The sequence below is a fragment of the Trichoderma ghanense genome (assembly GCF_004382785.1).
Source record: "Trichoderma ghanense strain CCMA-1212 chromosome Unknown scaffold_12, whole genome shotgun sequence".
Lineage (NCBI taxonomy): Eukaryota > Fungi > Ascomycota > Sordariomycetes > Hypocreales > Hypocreaceae > Trichoderma > Trichoderma ghanense.
The window spans coordinates 592,506-611,898 of NW_027395675.1; the positions used below are offsets into that span (position 1 = coordinate 592,506).

Sequence of the window (19,393 nt, forward strand, 5' to 3'; positions counted from 1 at the left end):
ATGCATTTCGTCCTTGAACGCCGTTGATGAAGCATGAAGCCTGTGCTGGAATACATGGAGAGTCAAGGTCACGTGTGGCTTGGGAGAAGTGCAGTGGATGAAACCTTCCATTTGGTTGGCGATGATGGGTGTAGTAGGTTGTTCTCTACGGAAGACAGCTCTTTGCATCTACAATTCTTTTCTTCTCTGTTTTTTGTCTGGGCTTTTCTTCACAGGAGTGGATGATTCCTCCTTCAAGTTACCTGGCCGAGATGGCTGAACAAGGCTCCCCTGAAGCCTGAAGCTGCCACTTCATGGACTAGTGGTCCCCAGTACCTAATCTACGATTAAGCTTAATGCAATCTTCTCAACCGACTACGATCCCGCCTCTCCAATTGCCACAGGTGTCTGTGGGCGTCAACAGTATCGATCAAAGTAAATCAAGTTTGACATTTGGTCTGATGAAGTAAAATTGAAGAGGCTTTGTCACTGCAAATCACAATGATCCATCACGACCGGAAATCGTCACTCCTCCAGGTTAGGTGTTTCGCCTTACCTAAGGTACTACCTGCATGATCGAGTCAAAGTGTTCACGGCAACTCAGCTCAAGACCTACATGTACCTTAGGTAGTAAATGCATGTCCACCAGAGCCTGGGGAGCAGCTGGGGCGCTTTGTTTTTGTCTCTTCAGGTAGCGAACCATCCTCCTTGTATCTGTCTATACCCGAGCCCGAACTACCCCAACACTCCGATTCACTACCAAGATAGACTAAGGTACGGGGAGCATGATTCTACTGCATGCCGAAGGCTGCGGCGTTACATGTACATTATAGATATTTCACTCCAACATAGCAGAGTCACCGAGGCAGAGCCGAAGAAGAAATTGAGATGTCAAGAGTCGTCTCATGACCTTGACCTATACAAGAAGGTGAGGCCGCTGCCCGCATCTGCCCTCGAGGTTAAACGGCAAAAGTATTGACATGGGTTCACGTGGCGTAGTCGGATGCAGCCAACAAGCGCACTGTTGTTGAACAAGTACGCCTGCTAACCAGTATACATGTATACTAGTCGAATCGTTCTAGAGAGAGCTCGATGCTCGGCACAGAAGCACCATGACACCCTCCTGCCGGGAGCACTCGGCACGTGGCGATGAACCGAGCAGCGGGGCAGTTGATACTGATGCTTGTGTAATTCATAGTCGATGCTCGAGAACACGCACGACAAAGGGGAAACGACCATGTCATGATCAATATGAATCAGGCTTGACCAGAGCAGATCTGCTGTGAGGCATGCCTGGGATTCATCGCCAAACTGCAATGGACATCGAAAAGAATCCTGAACTGCAGCTTCAGTCCCACGTCGGAATGCTTACCCTTCACGTCTCGGCTCCAATGGCGGAGCTGAAGGCAAGGGACTCGCATGATTCTAGATCGACTGTAGTGCTGCAACGCTGCAATTGTAGATCGTGCGGGGATTCGTGAAAAATCAGGCGGGAAAGCCATGGAGGAGAAGGAGATACTCAAGGTGTCAGTCAGTGTCTCACACGAAACCTGTTACATGTGCTTGGGGAACTGCAGAGCAGGATCCTCCAAGACCTGCACTCTGCTGTGTGCTCGTGAGTGCTCGGTACTACTCGCGGATCGTCTCCTCTTCGTTGAAGTACCTAACCTTACTTGATATGCTTTCCTGTAGCTGCCAGCTGCCCACATGCTCTTAGTCGGCCCGTTGGGTGCGGATGCCTGACGAGGCGGCGCATATGCCCTTTTCATCCTACCGAGGCGTGGTAACTTTTGTGATTCCCTGCGTCAAGTCAAATCTAAATACTAGACTAGTTGGTGATGGAGGAACCTCATCCCTACCTTGGCAGACAATGCTGAAGTCTGGCTCTGAATGCCGACCCGAGGGCACCTTGAAAAGGCTCCAGCATGTACCCAGTCTACCTAGTCCCAGCACGCGTCTACATGTAGTGCGCCCCCCGCCGATTGATTACGGCCGGCCGGCAAAAAGCACGCGGGCGGCGGCTTCAGGGATGGAGGGCGCTGTGACCCCTGCTGGCGCCTGTGCTTCTCGGCGAGTTTGGTGCGGGGAAGCCTGGGGGATGTGCCTGGGGGCGCAGGTACAGGCACCACGAGCCACTGAGAGCCCGCCGAGAGCCCCTGGAACCTTTGGAGCTTGTGCCTAACGGACCCCACTTGCGATCAAGAGCTCAGCAACCTCGGATGGTTCAACGAAGTTCCGACCTCACTGGAACTGGTGACCTCACCGACCTGACCCTACAAGGTTGCATCGCATCAAATTGCGCTGAACATGGGATCAAATTGCGGTGCTACCGCCGATGCAGGCAACATGCTGCTCTCGACAACATCCGAATGGCAGACGCGATGCAGCGATGTATCGAATTCCGATCGAAAGACGACACGCACCCGAGCTCCCTTGCTCCCCCCCCCCCCNCCCCCCCCCCCCCCCCCCCCCCTCGAATGGCATGGACAGCCCTTGTCCAGTCCCATCAGATGCTTGTCTCACTCACTCTCTCCTGGGTGGCGTCTTCGACTTTCCCCGAAGCTCCCCCAACCGCGCCCGTCATACCCAGCTTCTCCTCACGACAGAATAAGCTCCGTTTCCGCCGTCACGTTGATCGGACGACGACCAATCGAGAGCGACCGGAATCTTTGAGCCCTACTGCTGTGTCACCGCACCACCGCTAAGAAACCGATATCGAATCGACGAACAGTCTGCCCACAGAGAGCCTGCGGACTGCCAAGAATCCACGAGTGCAGGGCACCGCACGTCTTCCTGAGGTACAACTACAGCATGCAGCTACTCGTACTGCCTCGTGAGCGAAACAATGCCCGAGTCGAGTCCGTTTCCCGGGGTCCCGTGTCTCTGGTGGCATCCCATCCCGCATGAGTAGACGCGTGCCCCACGCCCTCCTCATCCCTCTCCGCTCTTCCTCCGTCCCACTGCATGCTTCCGTGGAAACTTTGGATCTGCTCTACCTTGCTCTCCCCTGCTCTGCACTACCTACATCCCCTGCTCTGCTGTGTAAATGTGACGAGGGCCATCGCTGACGAGCTAGGCGTGTGAGGGCAGGAGACCGAGATTGATTCTCTGCCGTCTCCGGCATTGGGCATTGAGCGTGTCTTGGCTGCATTCCTCATCCCTGCTCCGTCGTAAACATGTCTGCGTATACAAGGGGCTCCAGCCCCCGAAAGACCGCTGCGATGGTCGGCTCCTCACGGTCCTCACGATCCTCACTCTATCTGCCCCGTCCCGCCATCCTCCTCGCCGTCGTCATCGCCATAGCCGCGACGATGGTCTACTGGAAGGCCCTCTTGTACGCGGGCCTCGCGTCTGCCGCGGCCCTGTTCAAGAAGGACAATGCCACGGCCACCTCCTTGGACCAATGCCCGGGTTACAAAGCATCCAATGTTCGCGTCACGGCCACTGGTGTGACGGCCGACCTGACGCTGGCCGGCGCTGCCTGCAATGTCTATGGAACGGACCTCCCGCATCTCACTCTGCAGGTCACCTACCAGACTGGTAAGTCCATCATCCATGAACGCAGGGAAACATTACTCCCAACAGATGATTCAAAAACACGTCTCACTATCCATCTATCTGGCTTCTATAGCACATGGGTGACCAATTGGCCTCATGCTAATCTGTTCCATCACTAGAGGACCGCATCCATGTTCTCATCCAGGACCAGGGCAACCAGGTCTACCAAGTCCCCGAGTCCGTCTTCCCCCGCCCGGGAGGCTCAGTCCCGTCCCAGACGAGCAAGCTCAAGTTCAGCTACACGGCGAATCCCTTCTCATTCAAGATCACCCGCGCCAAGACGGGCGAGGTCATCTTTGACACCTCGGCGGCGTCTCTCGTCTTCGAGTCTCAGTACCTCCGCCTCCGGACTAGCCTGCCTGCGAACCCCAACCTGTACGGTCTGGGCGAGCATTCTGATTCTCTGCGCCTTGAGACGACCAACTACATCCGCACGATGTGGAATCAGGACAGCTATGGCATCCCCAGCCACGCCAACCTCTACGGGACTCACCCCTTCTACCTGGAGCAGCGAGCCAGCGGTGCTCACGGTGTATTCTTCCTCAACTCCAACGGCATGGACATCCTCATCAACCAGGACGCCTCCGGCAAGCAGTATCTCGAGTACAACACCATTGGCGGTGTCTTGGACTTTTACTTTGTCGCCGGCCCTACGCCCATCGCGGCTGTGAAGCAATATGGCGAGTTTGCCGGCTTCCCAACCATGCAGCCATACTGGGGTCTGGGCTTCCACCAGTGCAGGTAAGATGGACAAGGAGTACCTATATGAGCACGTGAGTTTGGGAGCGTAGGAGAGGCTTACACGTTGTCTGGCAGATACGGATACCAGGACGCCTTCGACGTCGCCGAGGTTGTCCAAAACTACAGCCTGGCCGGCATCCCCCTGGAGACCATGTGGACGGACATTGATTACATGGACCGCCGCCGCGTCTTCAGCCTCGACCCCGACCGGTTCCCCCTGTCCAAGATGCGGGAACTCGTCGACCACCTGCACGCGCACGACCAGCACTACGTCGTCATGGTCGATCCGGCTGTTGCCTATCAGAATTACCCGCCTGCCAACCAGGGCCTCGAGGACAACGTCTTCTTGCTGCGGTCCAACGGCTCCGTGTGGATCGGCGTGGTGTGGCCGGGTGTCACCGTCTTCCCCGACTGGTTCTCGGCCAACATCACGCGGTACTGGAACGGCCAATTCCAGACCTTCTTCAACGCCGACACGGGCCTGGACATTGACGCCCTGTGGATCGACATGAACGAGCCCAGCAACTTCCCGTGCAACTTCCCGTGCGACGACCCCTACAAGGCCGCCATCGGCTACCCACCGGCCCCGCCGCCGGTCCGGGCCCCGCCTCGTCCGCTGCCCGGCTGGCCGTGCGACTTCCAGCCCGGCGGCTGCCCCGGCAAACGCGAGGCCCGACCCCAACCTCTGCTGGACGTTTCCGGCGGCGACAGCCAGCCCCTGAGCATCCGCAGTATCGTCCCCGACAACAGGCCCAGCAGCGGCAAGGGGGACCAAAAGGGGCTTCCCGGCCGAGACCTGCTGTATCCCAAGTACGCCATCCACAACAAGGCGGCCTTCCAGGACTCGTGGAACGCCGACAAGGGCGGCATCTCCAACCACACGGTCAACACGGATCTGATCCACCAGAACGGCCTCGCCATGTACGACACGCACAACCTCTACGGCACCATGATGTCGTCGGCCTCCCGCGACGCCATGGAGGCTCGCCGCCCCGGCCTCCGCCCCCTGGTCATCACGCGCAGCACCTTTGCTGGCGCGGGCTCCAAGGTCGGCCACTGGCTGGGCGACAACATGTCGCAGTGGAGCTACTACACCGTGTCAATCCGTACGATGCTGGCCTTTACGTCCCTCTTCCAGTTCGGCTTCGTGGGCTCCGACGTGTGCGGCTTCGGCGGCAACACCAACGAGGAGCTGTGCGCGCGGTGGGCGTCGCTGGGCGCCTTCAGCACCTTCTACCGCAACCACAACGACTATGGCAGCATTGGCCAGGAGTTCTACCGCTGGCCGTCCGTCGCCAGCGCCGCCAAGAAGGCCATCGACATCCGCTACCGCCTGCTCGACTACATCTACACGGCGCTGTGGCGCCAGTCCACCGACGGCACGCCCGCCGTCAGTCCCATGTTCTTCCAGTACCCCGACGACCCGGCCACCTGGGGCCTCGAGCTGCAGTTCTTCTTCGGGCCAGGCCTCGTCGTCGCCCCCGTTACGCAGCAGGGATCCACAAGCGTCAACGTCTACCTGCCCAGCGGCGTCTTCTACGACTGGTACACGCACGCCCGCATCGACGGCGGCGCGACCAACCACGCCATCACCGGCGTCGACATCACCTCCATTCCGCTCTTCATCCGCGGCGGCGTCATCTTGCCCCTGCGCGTCAAGTCCGCCAACACCACCACCGAGCTGCGCAAGCAGAACTTTGAGCTCCTCATTGCGCTCGACGCGTCGGGCTCGGCCTCGGGCGAGCTCTACCTCGACGACGGCGTCTCCATCCACCAGCGCGCCACGACCCACGTCACCTTCACGTACACGAAGGGCATCTTCATCCTGGGCGGGTCTTTTAGCCTGCAAGTGCCCTTTATCATTTCCAAGGTGACCATCCTCGGCGGCAAGCCCTCTGCCGCTGCCAAGTCGAGCGCCGAAGGGGGCAGCAACAGCGAGACGTTCGATGTCCACTTGCCGTTTACAGGTCCGGCATCTGTGAGGATTGGTTAGAGTTTTAGAGTAGACGCATGTATAGGTAGCCTTGCTTTGTACAAGAGGTACACAGGGTAGGAATTCTACTGTGGGAAGTTCTGGATATATAATGTTTACGCCTTTGGGCTGTATTCATATACCCCCCCTTTTTTTTTCTTCTTGCTTTGAAATATTCATGAATAAGTGTTGATGCACCTGTAGGTTGGCCTGAATTCTCTGCGAGCAAAGTTCCCGTAGAGAACAAGAACTTGTCAGCTCACTCTTATTCTACCTACCTAGTACCATTCTAACGAAGTTACATAGTCAAGCAGAGAGAGCCCCCCCATGCTTCCAACCTTGGTGCCTCGTTTCAAGACAGCGCTCACTTACATGTAGTCCGAAGAGACAGAAATTCAAACAGAAAATGACAGACTGCGTTTTATTCACCTTTTTTGATGCATTGCCTCGCAAATGTCAAGCCGTACCAACGCCTCCCATGGAAACAGGATGGGGAAAATGAGTAAGGATGGGGAAAATGAGTAAGGGTAGGGAAAGTAGGATGAGAATGGTGTCACGAAAAACCAGGTATAGCAAGCAAGGCCTTGGTACAATCAGGGTACAGTATAATGACAATGAAACGATGAAATGACTGACGAGGTTGGGGGGGCGAACAAGACACCATGCAGAACAAAAGACTAGATATGCACACAACAGGCAGGCTTTCCGTATCGTTAGCTTTCGTGAGTCATTGCGGGATTTGCAGACGCAACAGATAATTTGTGGTATACATGCACAAGAGCAGGGAACAAAGTAAAGAGAGCCAATCGCCAAGGAAAAAGGTGTCGGGTATTCTTGAGGTTAATGAGACGAAAGAGTGTGTCGGACAGATGAGCAACAGGTCATGCTTCGGCCATTTCCATGTCATCCCCCGACTTGACGTCCATGACCTGGGCCTCATCCGCCGAAGACGCATTTTCCGGTAGCGAAGCAGTCGACTCCTTGTGGTCCAGGGGCGGCTGAGAAGCAGTACCGGCGCCGTTGTTCACGCTGCCGTTGCTGCCGCCAGCCAGGACGCCGTTGGTGGCGCACAAGCGATACTCGCCGTCGCTCTTGAGCTCGATGATGCCCTCGTCAAGAGCCCATTGCGCCAACAGCTGGTCGATACCCAGCCGCTGGCCCTCGCCCTTCTCCATGTGCCGCCCGACGTGCTCCGTCCACTCGTCCCAAGACGTCGGCCCCTCGAAAATGGCGTTGCATTCTTTCCTCGGGCAGGCCGACTTCTGGGGAGGATGCCGCCTCGTCACCAGGCAAGACTGCTGCATCTCCTTGACGTGCGCATCCCACTCGGCCTGCAGCTTGCTGTCGCCCTTAGCAATGGTCCTCTTGATCTGGAACGGCGCGTGCATCCGGCGGAGATGCTGGGTGAAAAGATCCTTCCGGTTGAATTCGTTGCCCTTGCCTTCTGCCGAACTCTGCGGACATGCAGAGCAGCAGTAGTACGTAAGGCAGAGGTGCTGTGAAGCAATGTGCCGCTTCCATTCATTCTTGGACCCAAAGGTGCTTGCACAGCCGGCAAAGGAAAAGGCGCAGGGGAATGGCCGCGTGTGGGCTGCCGCAATGTGTTTTCGGAGCGACGAAGAGTCTTTGAACGGCGCATGAGTACAGTGGTCACAGCGTGTTTCCTGCTTGGGAAGGGACCGTCTAGGTGCCTTCATGCGCAAGCTGGGTGCTGCATCCACAGCCATGGCATCGGCGCCAGGTTCGTTGGCATCGCGGGACATGTTTGGCTCAATGTGCCTCTCCGGGATGCCGTCGGGAAGCGTTGTCCGATGCCGTACCACGGGAGGCGCAGGGGGCTGAGCTGCGACGGGCGGCTGAGGGCCGTCGTCACTTCTAGGTCGGACGTGGCTGAGAGCCTTGAGCTGTTCTGCGGCTTCCTGCATCTCTGCAGAGTCCTCGACCTCGTCCTTGGGCTTGATTGGCGCAATGTTTCGAGGGGCAGCCGGGGTGTAGTTTGCCCCAGACGGGCTGTTCTGCGACCTGTATTCAAGGCCGTCGCGAGCCGCAGCGTGGAGGTACTGGTCTGGCTCGCGTCGCGCTCGCGAAGGCGTTCCCGCTGCCAGCTCCCTGGCCTCCAGCAGAATGCGGCCATCTTCTACTTCCTTGGCAGAGGGGCGGATGCCGGCGGGCCCAACCAGCTTCTCATACAAGTGAATCATGTTGTGCGAACTGATGTAGCCCAAGAAGCAGCAGACCTTGTCATGCTGAACCACATTCCAGATGGAGTGAGGCATGGAGATGAGGAGCATCGTGGGAGGGCCCAGGAACATGCCCTCGACAGCAATGGAAGCGCCAAGGGTCGGCTTGTTCTGCAGCCACTGGTGAAAGTAGGACATGTCTGGACTCGCGTCCCCCACGAATGTTGTGCAGACCAATATTCGGGCCTCTTCAAACCTGATGTCGGCTACGGACTCCGGGTCGATGATTTGATCCTCGCGAGAGCGGCTGCTCTGCCCATCCGACGCATCGCCGTTCGTGGGAGCCGCAGGCGCCCTGCCGACCATGGACGCCAGCATCAGATTTTGGCCCTTGCCAGGGGTCAAAGTAAAGAATATGGGCATGATCGGCGAAGCAGAAGATGCTGCGCCATTCGCAGGGGGTGGGCTTCTCGCCCGCTGCTGCTGCTGCTTTAGGGCACGAATCTCGTCGTATAATCTCTGAACGCTGAAAGGCTGCTGCCCGCCGCTTAGCTTGTGAAGCGCCTCCACGAGGAAGGATGTGAAAGATCGTTGGCCGGGCTCGCGTCGAGTCTTGTGCTCTGGGGAGCAAGCGGCAATGGCTTGCTTCATACCGTGGCTGCCCGCAGCTGCGGGCTCGGGATCGGCGCATGTGTCCAGGAGCAGGAGGATGTCAGACTGGGCATCTTCGAACAGGCACCTCACGCCATCCCATTTGAGCTTGGCAGCATCGTCGCGCGCATTGCTATGAGGACAAGTAGTTAGAGACGATAATGACGAAAACATGCATGATGCAGAGCCAGAAGAGATGAATGTACAGAAAAGGAAGGGCTGTTGCTTTTGGGAGACGGCGAGCGTCTCATGATGGAAACTCACCAGGCCCAATAGAGCTGGCCATCGGGGCCTGCATATCCGTGGCCAGCGTAGTATACAATGAGGAGGTGGTTGGGCCTCGCGTTTTCGAGAAAGGAAGCCATCTGAACGCCGAGCTTGATGCTAGGGTTTGGTACGGTGGGGATCTGCCACCGCTGCGTGGTGAAGCCGTATTGCTTCTGCATGACCTGCTCGACCGCGGCTACATCCTCGTCCACCGTGTGGTCCTCTTCCCAACTTAATAGCAAGGCGGAGACGTCGCTGTGAGGCGGGCGCTCCGTCTGGCGCTGTATCAGCATGGCGGCATCCTGTAGATGACGCGCAAAGGCCTCGAAGTCTTGTCGTTCGGCAAGTGTAGCATCGTGTACGGGATAGGGCTGTTGCTGTGGCGGCTGCAAATAACGGAAGATTAGCAAACAAGCGTCAGCAATGTTGCGAGCAGCCATGAGGGCTATCGCAAGCATGAGGGAGTGGGTGAAAAGGAGAGATGGCAACAGAGTCTGATAGCGAAGGTGTTGGACGGGTTCGGGGAGACGCAAGGCTAACCGTTTCGTGAGAATACTGCGCAGCAGGCTGAGGGTTGGGAGCGACAGAAGTGGTGACTTTGGGAGCCAGCTTCCGCTTTTTACTGGACGGTTCCATGGACAGACTCGGCGGCAAGGACGGCGATGGTCGAGAAGGGACGCAGAGAGGACGAGACGAGGCGAGAGGGAGACGGGAGCTGGGCCAGATTTGCAGACGGCGAGAGACCCAAGGCTGGGTCGAGGCCAAGGCGGAGCAGTCGGCAGCGCAGCTTCGAATTGCCGAGCTTCTGGATGGTAGTCAACAACGGCGGCCAGTGAGCAGTGGAAGTCGAGTACGCGGCAATTGGGGGGGTTCGAGGCTGGACAGCAGGCTCAAGAAGATGAGGGGACGAGACAAGACGACGGCCGGCTGGGACAAGGCAGAGAATGAGGTGAGACAGCAGCAGGGCGAGCGAGAAGGAAGTAAGGCTGGGGGGGAGGGGGGCTGTTGAGCGAAGTGCTTCAAGGCTCTGGCGGCGAGGCTGTAAATCTGCCAGGCGGGCCTGTCCAGTGGCCACAGGTACCGGTACCTTGGAAGCTGGAGCCCACCAGCGCGGCGCTCTCCAGCGCTGCCGGTCCAGTGCTTCGTAGGCGCCGCAGAGGCCGCTGGAGGGGCCGCTCAGGGAAGGGCGAGCCGCCATCATTTAGCTGGCGGGCCGCCTGGCTGTGCAGGCCTTGGGGCGGCGCTGCCATTGGCCGGTAGCCGAGGTTGGACGGGGCCTTGGCCAAGTCTGGCCGACCAGCGAGCCTCTCGGGGCTGCAGCAGCTCTTCTGCCATTGATCAATGTCTGGATCAAATCAATTGCTGGGGGACCAGCTGTGGCGGCAATTGGCTTGTGCGAGGACGGGCGAGGGCCATCCGTCGACTCGGCGAGCAAGACCGCAAGTATCGGTACATGTACGGGCATCGACATGAGGTGCGTGCATCGCCAGTGGCGGCTTCAGGTCTGGTACCTAAGGTACGGTACGTGTAGCATCAAATGACATCCCACATGACATGACACGACACGACACGACAACACGGCAACTTGGCCGGAATGTACCTGTGCCTATGCCTATTCGAGGTCCTGATGCCTCTGCAGGACCATCGTTTCCAGCTGCTGCTCTTCCAGGCCAAGCTCAGCATGCAGCGGACGGATGGAGTGCCGCATGTCTAGAACCGAGAGGCGGTACTTGCAACTGGCTGGGCGTGGCGGCGCACATGCATGTATAGTGCCGGCACCAGGAATGCTTCCGCCAGCCGGGTCGTTCTGCAGGCTGGATAGACATGGAGTCTTCAAGACTACAGGGGGGCGTCATTCAAATCATCCCGCGACAGCGGATGGGGGGGCGCTGATTTGGATGAAACGACAAGGGTGCTGCAGAGGCTCGCGAGCTGTGACATTTCTTCCTAAATCTGTCAAGGGTGCTTGCTTGAGTTCATGTTAACTTTGGACGTACCGGTACCAAGTCCCTGCTGGCTGGTGTCTGTCTGGTGAGGTACTAACTTAGGTAAGGTACGTGTAGGGACCTACCTTAGTATCTGCGGCACACGTAGCACGGCATACAAGGCCCTTCCATGTTGTGCAAAGTTCAATGGCGCTGCCATGAATCTGTATCGACTTGATGCGGCAGCCAAATGTCTGTCTTCATGTTCCCCAGAGGGCATCAACCGCACGGAAACCACGGCGGACGAAAAATCTAGGGATGGGTTCATCGGCGGCGGATGCCATCAACCTCCGGATCGATCCCTCACCACAGTCAGGTGGCTTCATCCAGAGCGTGTCGTCGATGGTTGATCTCTCACTACCGTACATTGACGCTTGATCCTTGCTCAGATTGCAACAAGGGCTTTGGTCGATCTGCTAAAGCAGGCACTACTAAGCGCAGCGCGCACTTGAATGTTGAGGAGCATTCACTCACACATTACGTCGGCGATGTTGAAGGGCTGGAAATTACTTATTCCTTGACAAGAGCAGAGCAAGGTGAAGGTGCGGTATTCCTGCCCAACTGCCAGTTGTAGAACAGGTTGCATGTGCATGCACCTGGACATACTACTGGCACGGCAATCCGCAGCTCGGCACTCCGCACACCGAAACGATGCCTACGAGGGCAACAAGTCTTGTCCATTTGAAGGTTCTAGACCGATGCGCAAAACGTCAATGATCAATCCATGAGCATCATGCGATATCTGCATTTGCCTCTCCTAACCGTGGAAGTCATATTGCCCTGCCAGTCTCAATCTCGTCTGGCGCATGGCCCAAGCATTAGAAGATGCCGAGTTCAAGTCGCTCCCTGACAATCTTGGACATATCCCAAAGTGCCGGTACGTGTGCCTGTCCCGCTAGTACTCCAGGCTGGGCCATGGCTTGCACAAATCAACGTTGACTGCCTCGCTCGACTATCAGCAGCAGGACGGCTCTCCCAGGATCGCGGCCATGGGCCACACACACACGGCTGTCAATGGCTGGATATACATCCCTTAGCACAGCGTGGAACTCGGCATTCCTGGTGCCAGTCTTGGTACAGATACCGACTCCTGGTTTATTACTACTACTGGCCCTCACACAGAGGATGCCTTGAGCTCTATGGAGACGTGTGGGCTGACGCGTTGCATCCAGTGCTGCAGCCGATGCCGCTTCGCAACCACAGCCTGAGTCGTTCTTGCTTCTAGCCTCGACAGTGCAACCAACGAATCATCTCGCAGCCTCGCTTCAGAGCTCCAGACGCTACGCTGGACAACTTCCTAGACGTTAGCATCTGTCCCCAGCCAGGACAAAAAGTAGCACGACCCGAACGTCCACCGCCAGCAGGTATATAAAACGCAGACCATTGCGAATGTTCCTGCCTGGCAGTCGTCGTCGTCCGTCAAGTGAGCAAGGTGCAGAAACTGCCAATTTGTTGTTCCGACCTCGCGTCTGCCTCCTAGGCTGAGCCGGGTATAGCTTCAATGTACGGGTGCGCGATGTGGCGGTATCGAGGTGTCTCGGGAGGGCTTGGGCCTGTAACCTGGGCTGGGCTGGGCTGGGCTGCGAGGCTCACCGTGAAATGGACTTCATTCGCAGGAGTCTCAGTCCTGTTCGCCTGAGCCGTCCTCGTCCTGTTTGGAGGGGACACGGCTGGTGCTATCGAATGTCTCCCCGACCTGGTACCTGGAACCAGTGGCGATTTCGATAGCATTTCAGCGCACCGAGGTATTGTCCACACACCCTACAATTGGCTCAAGCTATGCTATTGGCAAAAGCTCTGGAGCTCAATCGCTAGCCGTGGCCCCTTGGTTTCCCAGCCCGCGGCTGAAGGTGGCATCGCTTAACGCCTTGGCTTCTGTCCGCCTGTCCGGAGTCCGAGTACATGTAGCGTGCTCTTTGCGACGGGATGATACTCTTATATACTTGGTAGACGACAATGACAAAGGACAGGTGCCTACGTGTATAGGCACGCCAGTGCTGCAAGTTCCAATGTAGGTAAGACTCATCAGAAATTGTTACCTCTGGTTCAATCTCCTGCATCATTGGATCGCGGTCGGCAACTGGGCAGTTCTGCCATGCCGCCTGAAACCACGCACTTGATTTAACGGCTATCATAGACGCACTTTTGCCTCTCATTCGCCCTTCTCTCCACCATTGAATGTTGGCGGCTAATGTGCCGGGCTCGCCTCCAAGTAATAGATTGAAAGAAGAAAACAAACGTTGGCAATTCGGGTCCCATCAGAAAGCAACCGACCTGATGGGAAATGTCTGCCATCGTGGCCCAGATGCGCAAGGGGGCCGGCACATCCCCTGTGCTGGATTCAATATTGACATTGAGCAGGCGACGCGGTTCAGCTCGTCGTCTACTGCTTCGAAAGCGCCACATGCCCATATTGCGCCTAAGCCGAGCAGCCAAATATTATAGATGTACCCTTGGAAGTCTGCTATCTATCGCAGCTGGGCTTATGCCTCAGCCGTGCCCATGGAGAACGGGGTGGTGGAGGAAGGGAGCCATCACTCTATGGAAACATGATGGACGGCACACACAAACACACCATTCTCAGCCAGCCCCGTAGCTACTACCTACTACATGCATGTGCGCTTCGCTGTTGGGGTCTCTCAGCCTTGACACTAGGTGCACCTCTCGCATTTGCTGCGAGACGCCATGTGCAGGAGTGAGCTGTTCTGCACAGACAATTGAATCGTCAGCACGGCAGAGACTTTGCGGAAAACCACTGGACGTTGCTGGTTCTTCAACCCCGACAAGACATGACGCCCTGATCCCCTGGCGGCGTTGAGTTCGATGACATCTTCCAGTTGTTCTATTCAATGCTCATCCGCTCCAAAGAGGCAGCCGACATGGAAACAGGAAATAGCGTACATCCTGATCAGAGTGGTCAATTGCAGTCTCTCCTTTTTGCAGGAGACAGACGTTCTAGATCCTCCAATAGAGCACACGACATCGCACAACGGACGCTGAGCCCCGCGGAAACGAGGCCTTGACTTCCTAAACGAGGTGTGTGGCGATGGAACCCGACCGGCGTGCTGCCGAATCGGAAGCCGTAGGACCTTGTTCGACACTCAAAGGGGTTGAGGATCGCCTCGTGGGGTCTGTCTTTCTAGGAAGTTCTCATCGAATTGGTAATGCCTTGGCAGCTTGGTTCACTTCTTCGTGATAGCCGCTGCTGATCTGTCAAACTTGCCACTGCTCCTGCAGCGAGGGAAACGAGTACGAGGAACAGAGTTTCTGCGGCTACGCCTACTCAGTGGTGATCTCCAGCCACAAGTTTCATGGTGAAGCCACATTCTATTTTTGTTTTCTTGGTCTTTTATCACACGAACTTATCCTGCAAACAATGCCAAGTGGCTGCAAATGCTTCATTTACCGAAGCGCGAGAAGGTGATGGTTCAACATTCTCTTATTTGGCGCACACTGCCTATCATGCTGACTTTCACCGGTTCAAGGCTCCTCAAACGTGCTCGGTACCCTGCTTACCTAGGTACCTATGTCGTGGCGAGGATTGGATGGTGCATGTAGATTCCATGTTCTGGTACGAAATCCTGACGTAGAAATGCCAAGTCGAGCGACGTTCAATGCTACCTTGGAGCACTCCGCACCTTTCCAGGCTTGGCCACATGCATATAGGACAAGAAAAAATGTTGTCCCATGAAAGAACAATAATCGGTAAGATGGAACAGCATAAGACACGCCTTGCACGGTGATGAGATTCTAGACTCTCACGGTGCCAATAGCCGTGAATCCTTGCAGAACTTGAGGCGCAGTCCAAGTTGTGTGTGATCTTTATACCCTTCAACCTGGGCTTTCTCAGCTTACCCATTTCTATCGGTACCCGTGCTTTCAAGGCAGACTTGAGGGCTTGTCTTCGCATCCTTGAAGCGCACAGCCAGGAGGAAGCATTTGATCTTCTTGATCTTTCTGTGTTTGATGTGTAAGGAATCAGGAATCGAGATGGATGGATCACGATATGCAGCCGTCACGTGGGCAGAATGCTACCTTGAACCTGGGTGAGGTGCTTGACTCCATCATCGCCTGCCCCCGCCAGGTACAAAGTACACGATACCCTGATGAGCGCTAGCCTGCACAGCCTCGGAAGGCTCTGACAGCTTTTCCCACGACAGACACCAAAATTCTTTAGCTCCATCCCTCTGCAAAGAAAGAAACCGCCAACGACGGATAAAGTTGATTTCGTGTCAACGAGCGATAAATAAGGAGTAAGGGTCAATGATCCATAGTAGATGAGGTACCCATTATGTGCATGCAAGCTCTTACACAGCTGAGAGAAGCTTATCAAGCCTTCTCCTCAGCCGTCACACTCGGCCTCCTCGTGACGGCAGCAAGTGAGACTTGGCATCTCGCCAAGTGTGTCTCTTCACACGGCTGCCTGCCTCCAGTCTTCTCAGTTTGATTCTCTCTCCCAGCTTCTGTCTGCTTCTCTCAGTTCTCGTGACGGGTGTAAGGCATGAGATAAAGCCTTCTTTCTCCATCGTAGCGGAGTCCCAACTCGACTTTGTATCTCTTCCCAACGGCACCTTCGGTACTTGTCGAGCTCCAAGTTTCCCGGACAGCCCGTTCCTGACCAGCCCCGGCGCATCACCCACCCTCTCCAGCGAGCAAAGGCGTTCGTCTCACGGCGAGACAGTGACCAGCCGGGGCCCACAGGCGACGAACCAGAGGCCCTGTGACGTTGCCTAGCGGTTCCAATTCGTTGTCCCAAGGCTGCGCCTCTTGCCCCTCGCCTCTGCTGAGGTACGAGCTTACCGTTGCTAGGCGCAGGTACTGGGGACCCGTTGATTGCGTCACGGCGCTTTTAGGACGGGAAAAAGCAGATGACGGGGAATCGTTACAATAAAACCATGATAGTCGCAGCACTGCCTTATTAGGCTGCTTCTTTTGTTCTTGTTGCTCTTTTTGTTTTCTTTTTCCACCCTTCTTCTTTTGCTGCCTCTGAAGGAACGCGGTCATAGCCTACGCGTCTTCATACGTACTGTGCGATAGCCATCGGCTTTTCTCTTACCAAAAGTCGCAAACTCGGCAACATCCCGTGATTTGCGATTGCGACTCACTTGATTGCGACACAACAGCGCCAGAGACTTGGGCGGTCCCGGATATTGATTGGTCGCATCTAGGCCAACGTGGTTCCTGAGCTGTTTACCATCCATTTCTCGCCTCTACCTGAGAGGCCTCACGCCGGAAAAAAATTTGACTAGGCAGCATCGCTTGTCCGGATCGCGAGGAGCTGCAAACTCGGGCTGGTGGTGGAGTTGGCTCTGTTCTTGCGCCTGATTCTCCATGACACTCGACAACCCGGCGCCCGACCACAACTTCGACGTCGCGCACCCTCACATACCGAAGAAGCACCGCAGACCGGACTTGATGGACTCGTACGGTGTCCGGAGGTCGGACACCACCAAAGGGCCGCCTCTGCGCATCCTCTCGCTCGGTATGAACTCTCATGATCCCCCGCGGTTCTTATGACTGCAGCCGCCATCGTCGCCAGTTACTGACCATGCCCGCATTTGCGCAGACGGAGGAGGCGTTCGCGGCTACTCCATGCTCATCATTATCCAGGAACTCATGCACCGGACATTCGTCGAGGTCGAAGGCCGCGCGCCCCGCCGTCACGAAATCCCAAAGCCATGCGACCACTTCGACCTCATAGTCGGCACCGGCACCGGCGGGCTGATCGCCATCATGCTCGGACGGCTGCGCCTCGATTTGGAGACGTGCAAGGAGCTGTACGTCCGCCTGACCAAGATGGTGTTTGAGACGGATAAGACCATCGCCGGCATCCCGTATCGATCTACGCTGTTCAAGGCCAGCAAGCTGGAGGAGGCCATCAAGCAGGGAGTTTGGGAGCATACCGTCAACGACAAGGAAGGCAACGACAGCGAGGCCGAAGCCGTGAACCCTCTCAACTCTCGTCGCTCCAGCTCGGGATCCCCGAGGCGACATTCCAGCAATGCCAGCACCATCAGTTTCAGTGCGCGCCATCAAGCCGGCCAAGTCTCGTCACGGCCAGCCCCGCTGCGATACGGCAATGGGAACGCAAGGTTATACGACGCGAGGGAAAACAGGTGCAAAACGTAAGAGCTAGACCGCCCCGTTACCCTGCGAGCACACAGCTAACCAGCGAAATGACGCAGCGCCGTGACGGCCATGTATAAGGGCTCCGCGCGAGGGACACAGCCCGTGCTGCTGCGGTCCTACGACTCGCGCAAGGAGCCGCCGCCAGAGTTTGACTGCAAAATCTGGCAGGCCGGGCGGGCGACTTGCTCCATCGGCCTCGCCTTCAAGCCCGTCCAGATTGGCCAGTCTTTATTCCACGACGACGGTGCCGGCACCTTCAACCCCGCCCCGGAAGCTCTGGACGAGGCCGTCCTCAACGAATGGCCGGGACGCGATGTCGGAGTGTTTGTCAGCGTCGGAACCGGCAAGCGGCCTCGGGGAAGCGATGGAAACCAGCAGGTGTGGTACGAGGGGTTCTTGGGCGAGTTTGCGGAAGCGCGGAGAAAGATGATCGCCAAAATCGAAGGCTGCGAGAAGATTCACGAGTACATGATTCGAGAGCACCTAGCAAAGCGTGGAGTGAACGTGGAAAACTACTTCCGCCTCAACGTTGAGGTGGGCGTTGGAGAGTTCGGAATGAACGAATGGAACCGGCTCAGCGACATCAGCACCGGCACTCGACGATACATGCAACGGGTGGAAGAGCAGAATATGATCCACGGCATCTCGACCAGGCTGGCCAAGATCCACAGGGCAAAGCTGCGGTGGGAACGCAAGATTGCCAACGTGCCCGAGCTGGTGCAGTCGACGTCGGAGAACAACTTTGAGCATACCTTTGCGGTTGAGCTGCCCGGCGACTCTCCCATTGGGCCGCTCGCGCACAGCCCGCAGAGCCCGCCCAGCCGGTCGTCGTTTGACTCGGCGCCGGACAGTCTGCACCTGCAGGCAAACACCTTGTCCTCGCCGCGAGTCTCCAGCGACCACATTCGACCAGGCACCGGCCAGTCGCGGTTCGGGAGAATCAGCCCCGCGTCCGAGAAGGAGGCCGTGGTCGACTTGACTTCTCCGAACCAGCGCAAGATACCCTATTCCGACGACCCGATTGCCATCACTAGCCCTGATGAGGAGCCAAGGTATCAGCTGCCTCTGGTGCCTCCGCCCCTTAGGCAAACCACTCGACCCGAGCCGCCACCTTTGCCACCCAAGACGCCTCTGCCTGACTACGGCCATCGGACTCGAGACTCGGAGGCGTCTATTCCGCCTTACCCTATTGACGACGATGAAGGCCCGCCTCCGGTTAATATGGCACGGAAGCCGGATTACTTGCAGTATTAGTTTGATGAAAATTGACAAAGGCGGATACTGCGGGCTAGACGCAGTCTGTCATGATGAGGTTATGACAGCTTTTTACTTCTTCGTCTCTCTTTCACTCCCATGATTCTTCGTTGTATATATTTTGTTTCATTTCTGAAGGCAAAGGGGAATAGGTCGGATCTTTGTTTAACGACATCTTGCTTTGATCGATACCATGGACGACGGCGGCTCAAAAAATCAGTTACTCTTTTTTCAGATGAGAGATGTGGATGGGAAAGGGAATCGGGGAAAGATTCCCATTAAAAAGGGGTCTAGACTAGGAATCGAACAACTACCTTGGGTGGTGCAAATATACCTTCAATTCCACTTACTTTTCTGAAAGAGTTGCTTCCATGCTCCAAGGGCAATGTACTCGATGATCGTCTGCTGCAAGGCAGTTGGGCAAGACATTCTGATGCAAATGTTGTGTATGAGGCGAATCGCCGTATGTCAGCAGTCTGGATACTGTGTCTCTTAACGTAGTGCTTTTCTGCTGGCTGCAAGGGGGAGCCAACAGAGGTATCAAAATAGCTACAATGGCTGTAGGGCCGCATCTTAGTGAGAATGATGTTCGCTGATGTTTGATGAGGCATGGACATGTGTCCATGTAGGGCAATATCGAACCTTGCAGTGAACATCCAAGTCCGCAGCATCTACAT

At 56.5% G+C, this 19,393-nt stretch overlaps 4 protein-coding genes across 4 annotated transcripts; 2 read left to right on the forward strand and 2 right to left on the reverse strand.

Moving 5' to 3' along the window:
* Window positions 1-3,200: 3,200 nt before the first annotated feature.
* On the forward strand, window positions 3,201-6,271 carry CCMA1212_008593 (putative alpha/beta-glucosidase agdC; the record flags this gene model as incomplete). Its single annotated transcript, XM_073705716.1, has 3 exons — window positions 3,201-3,519; window positions 3,657-4,278; window positions 4,354-6,271. The coding sequence occupies 3 exons, from the start codon at window positions 3,201-3,203 to the stop codon at window positions 6,269-6,271; spliced, it is 2,859 nt and encodes a 952-aa protein (XP_073555782.1).
* Window positions 6,272-7,131: 860 nt separating this feature from the next.
* CCMA1212_008594 (uncharacterized protein) lies at window positions 7,132-9,788 on the reverse strand (the record flags this gene model as incomplete). Its single annotated transcript, XM_073705717.1, has 2 exons — window positions 7,132-9,214; window positions 9,346-9,788. 2 exons carry the CDS (start codon window positions 9,786-9,788, stop codon window positions 7,132-7,134), a joined length of 2,526 nt encoding a protein of 841 aa, XP_073555779.1.
* A 179-nt stretch (window positions 9,789-9,967) lies between these two features.
* On the reverse strand, window positions 9,968-10,546 carry CCMA1212_008595 (uncharacterized protein; the record flags this gene model as incomplete). The annotated part of the gene is made up of 1 exon (XM_073705718.1): window positions 9,968-10,546. One exon carries the CDS (start codon window positions 10,544-10,546, stop codon window positions 9,968-9,970), a length of 579 nt encoding a protein of 192 aa, XP_073555780.1.
* Window positions 10,547-16,738: 6,192 nt separating this feature from the next.
* Window positions 16,739-18,716, forward strand: CCMA1212_008596 (uncharacterized protein; the record flags this gene model as incomplete). The annotated part of the gene is made up of 3 exons (XM_073705719.1): window positions 16,739-16,815; window positions 16,900-17,458; window positions 17,519-18,716. Exons 1-3 carry the CDS (start codon window positions 16,749-16,751, stop codon window positions 18,714-18,716), a joined length of 1,824 nt encoding a protein of 607 aa, XP_073555777.1. The 5' UTR covers window positions 16,739-16,748.
* Window positions 18,717-19,393: the final 677 nt, after the last annotated feature.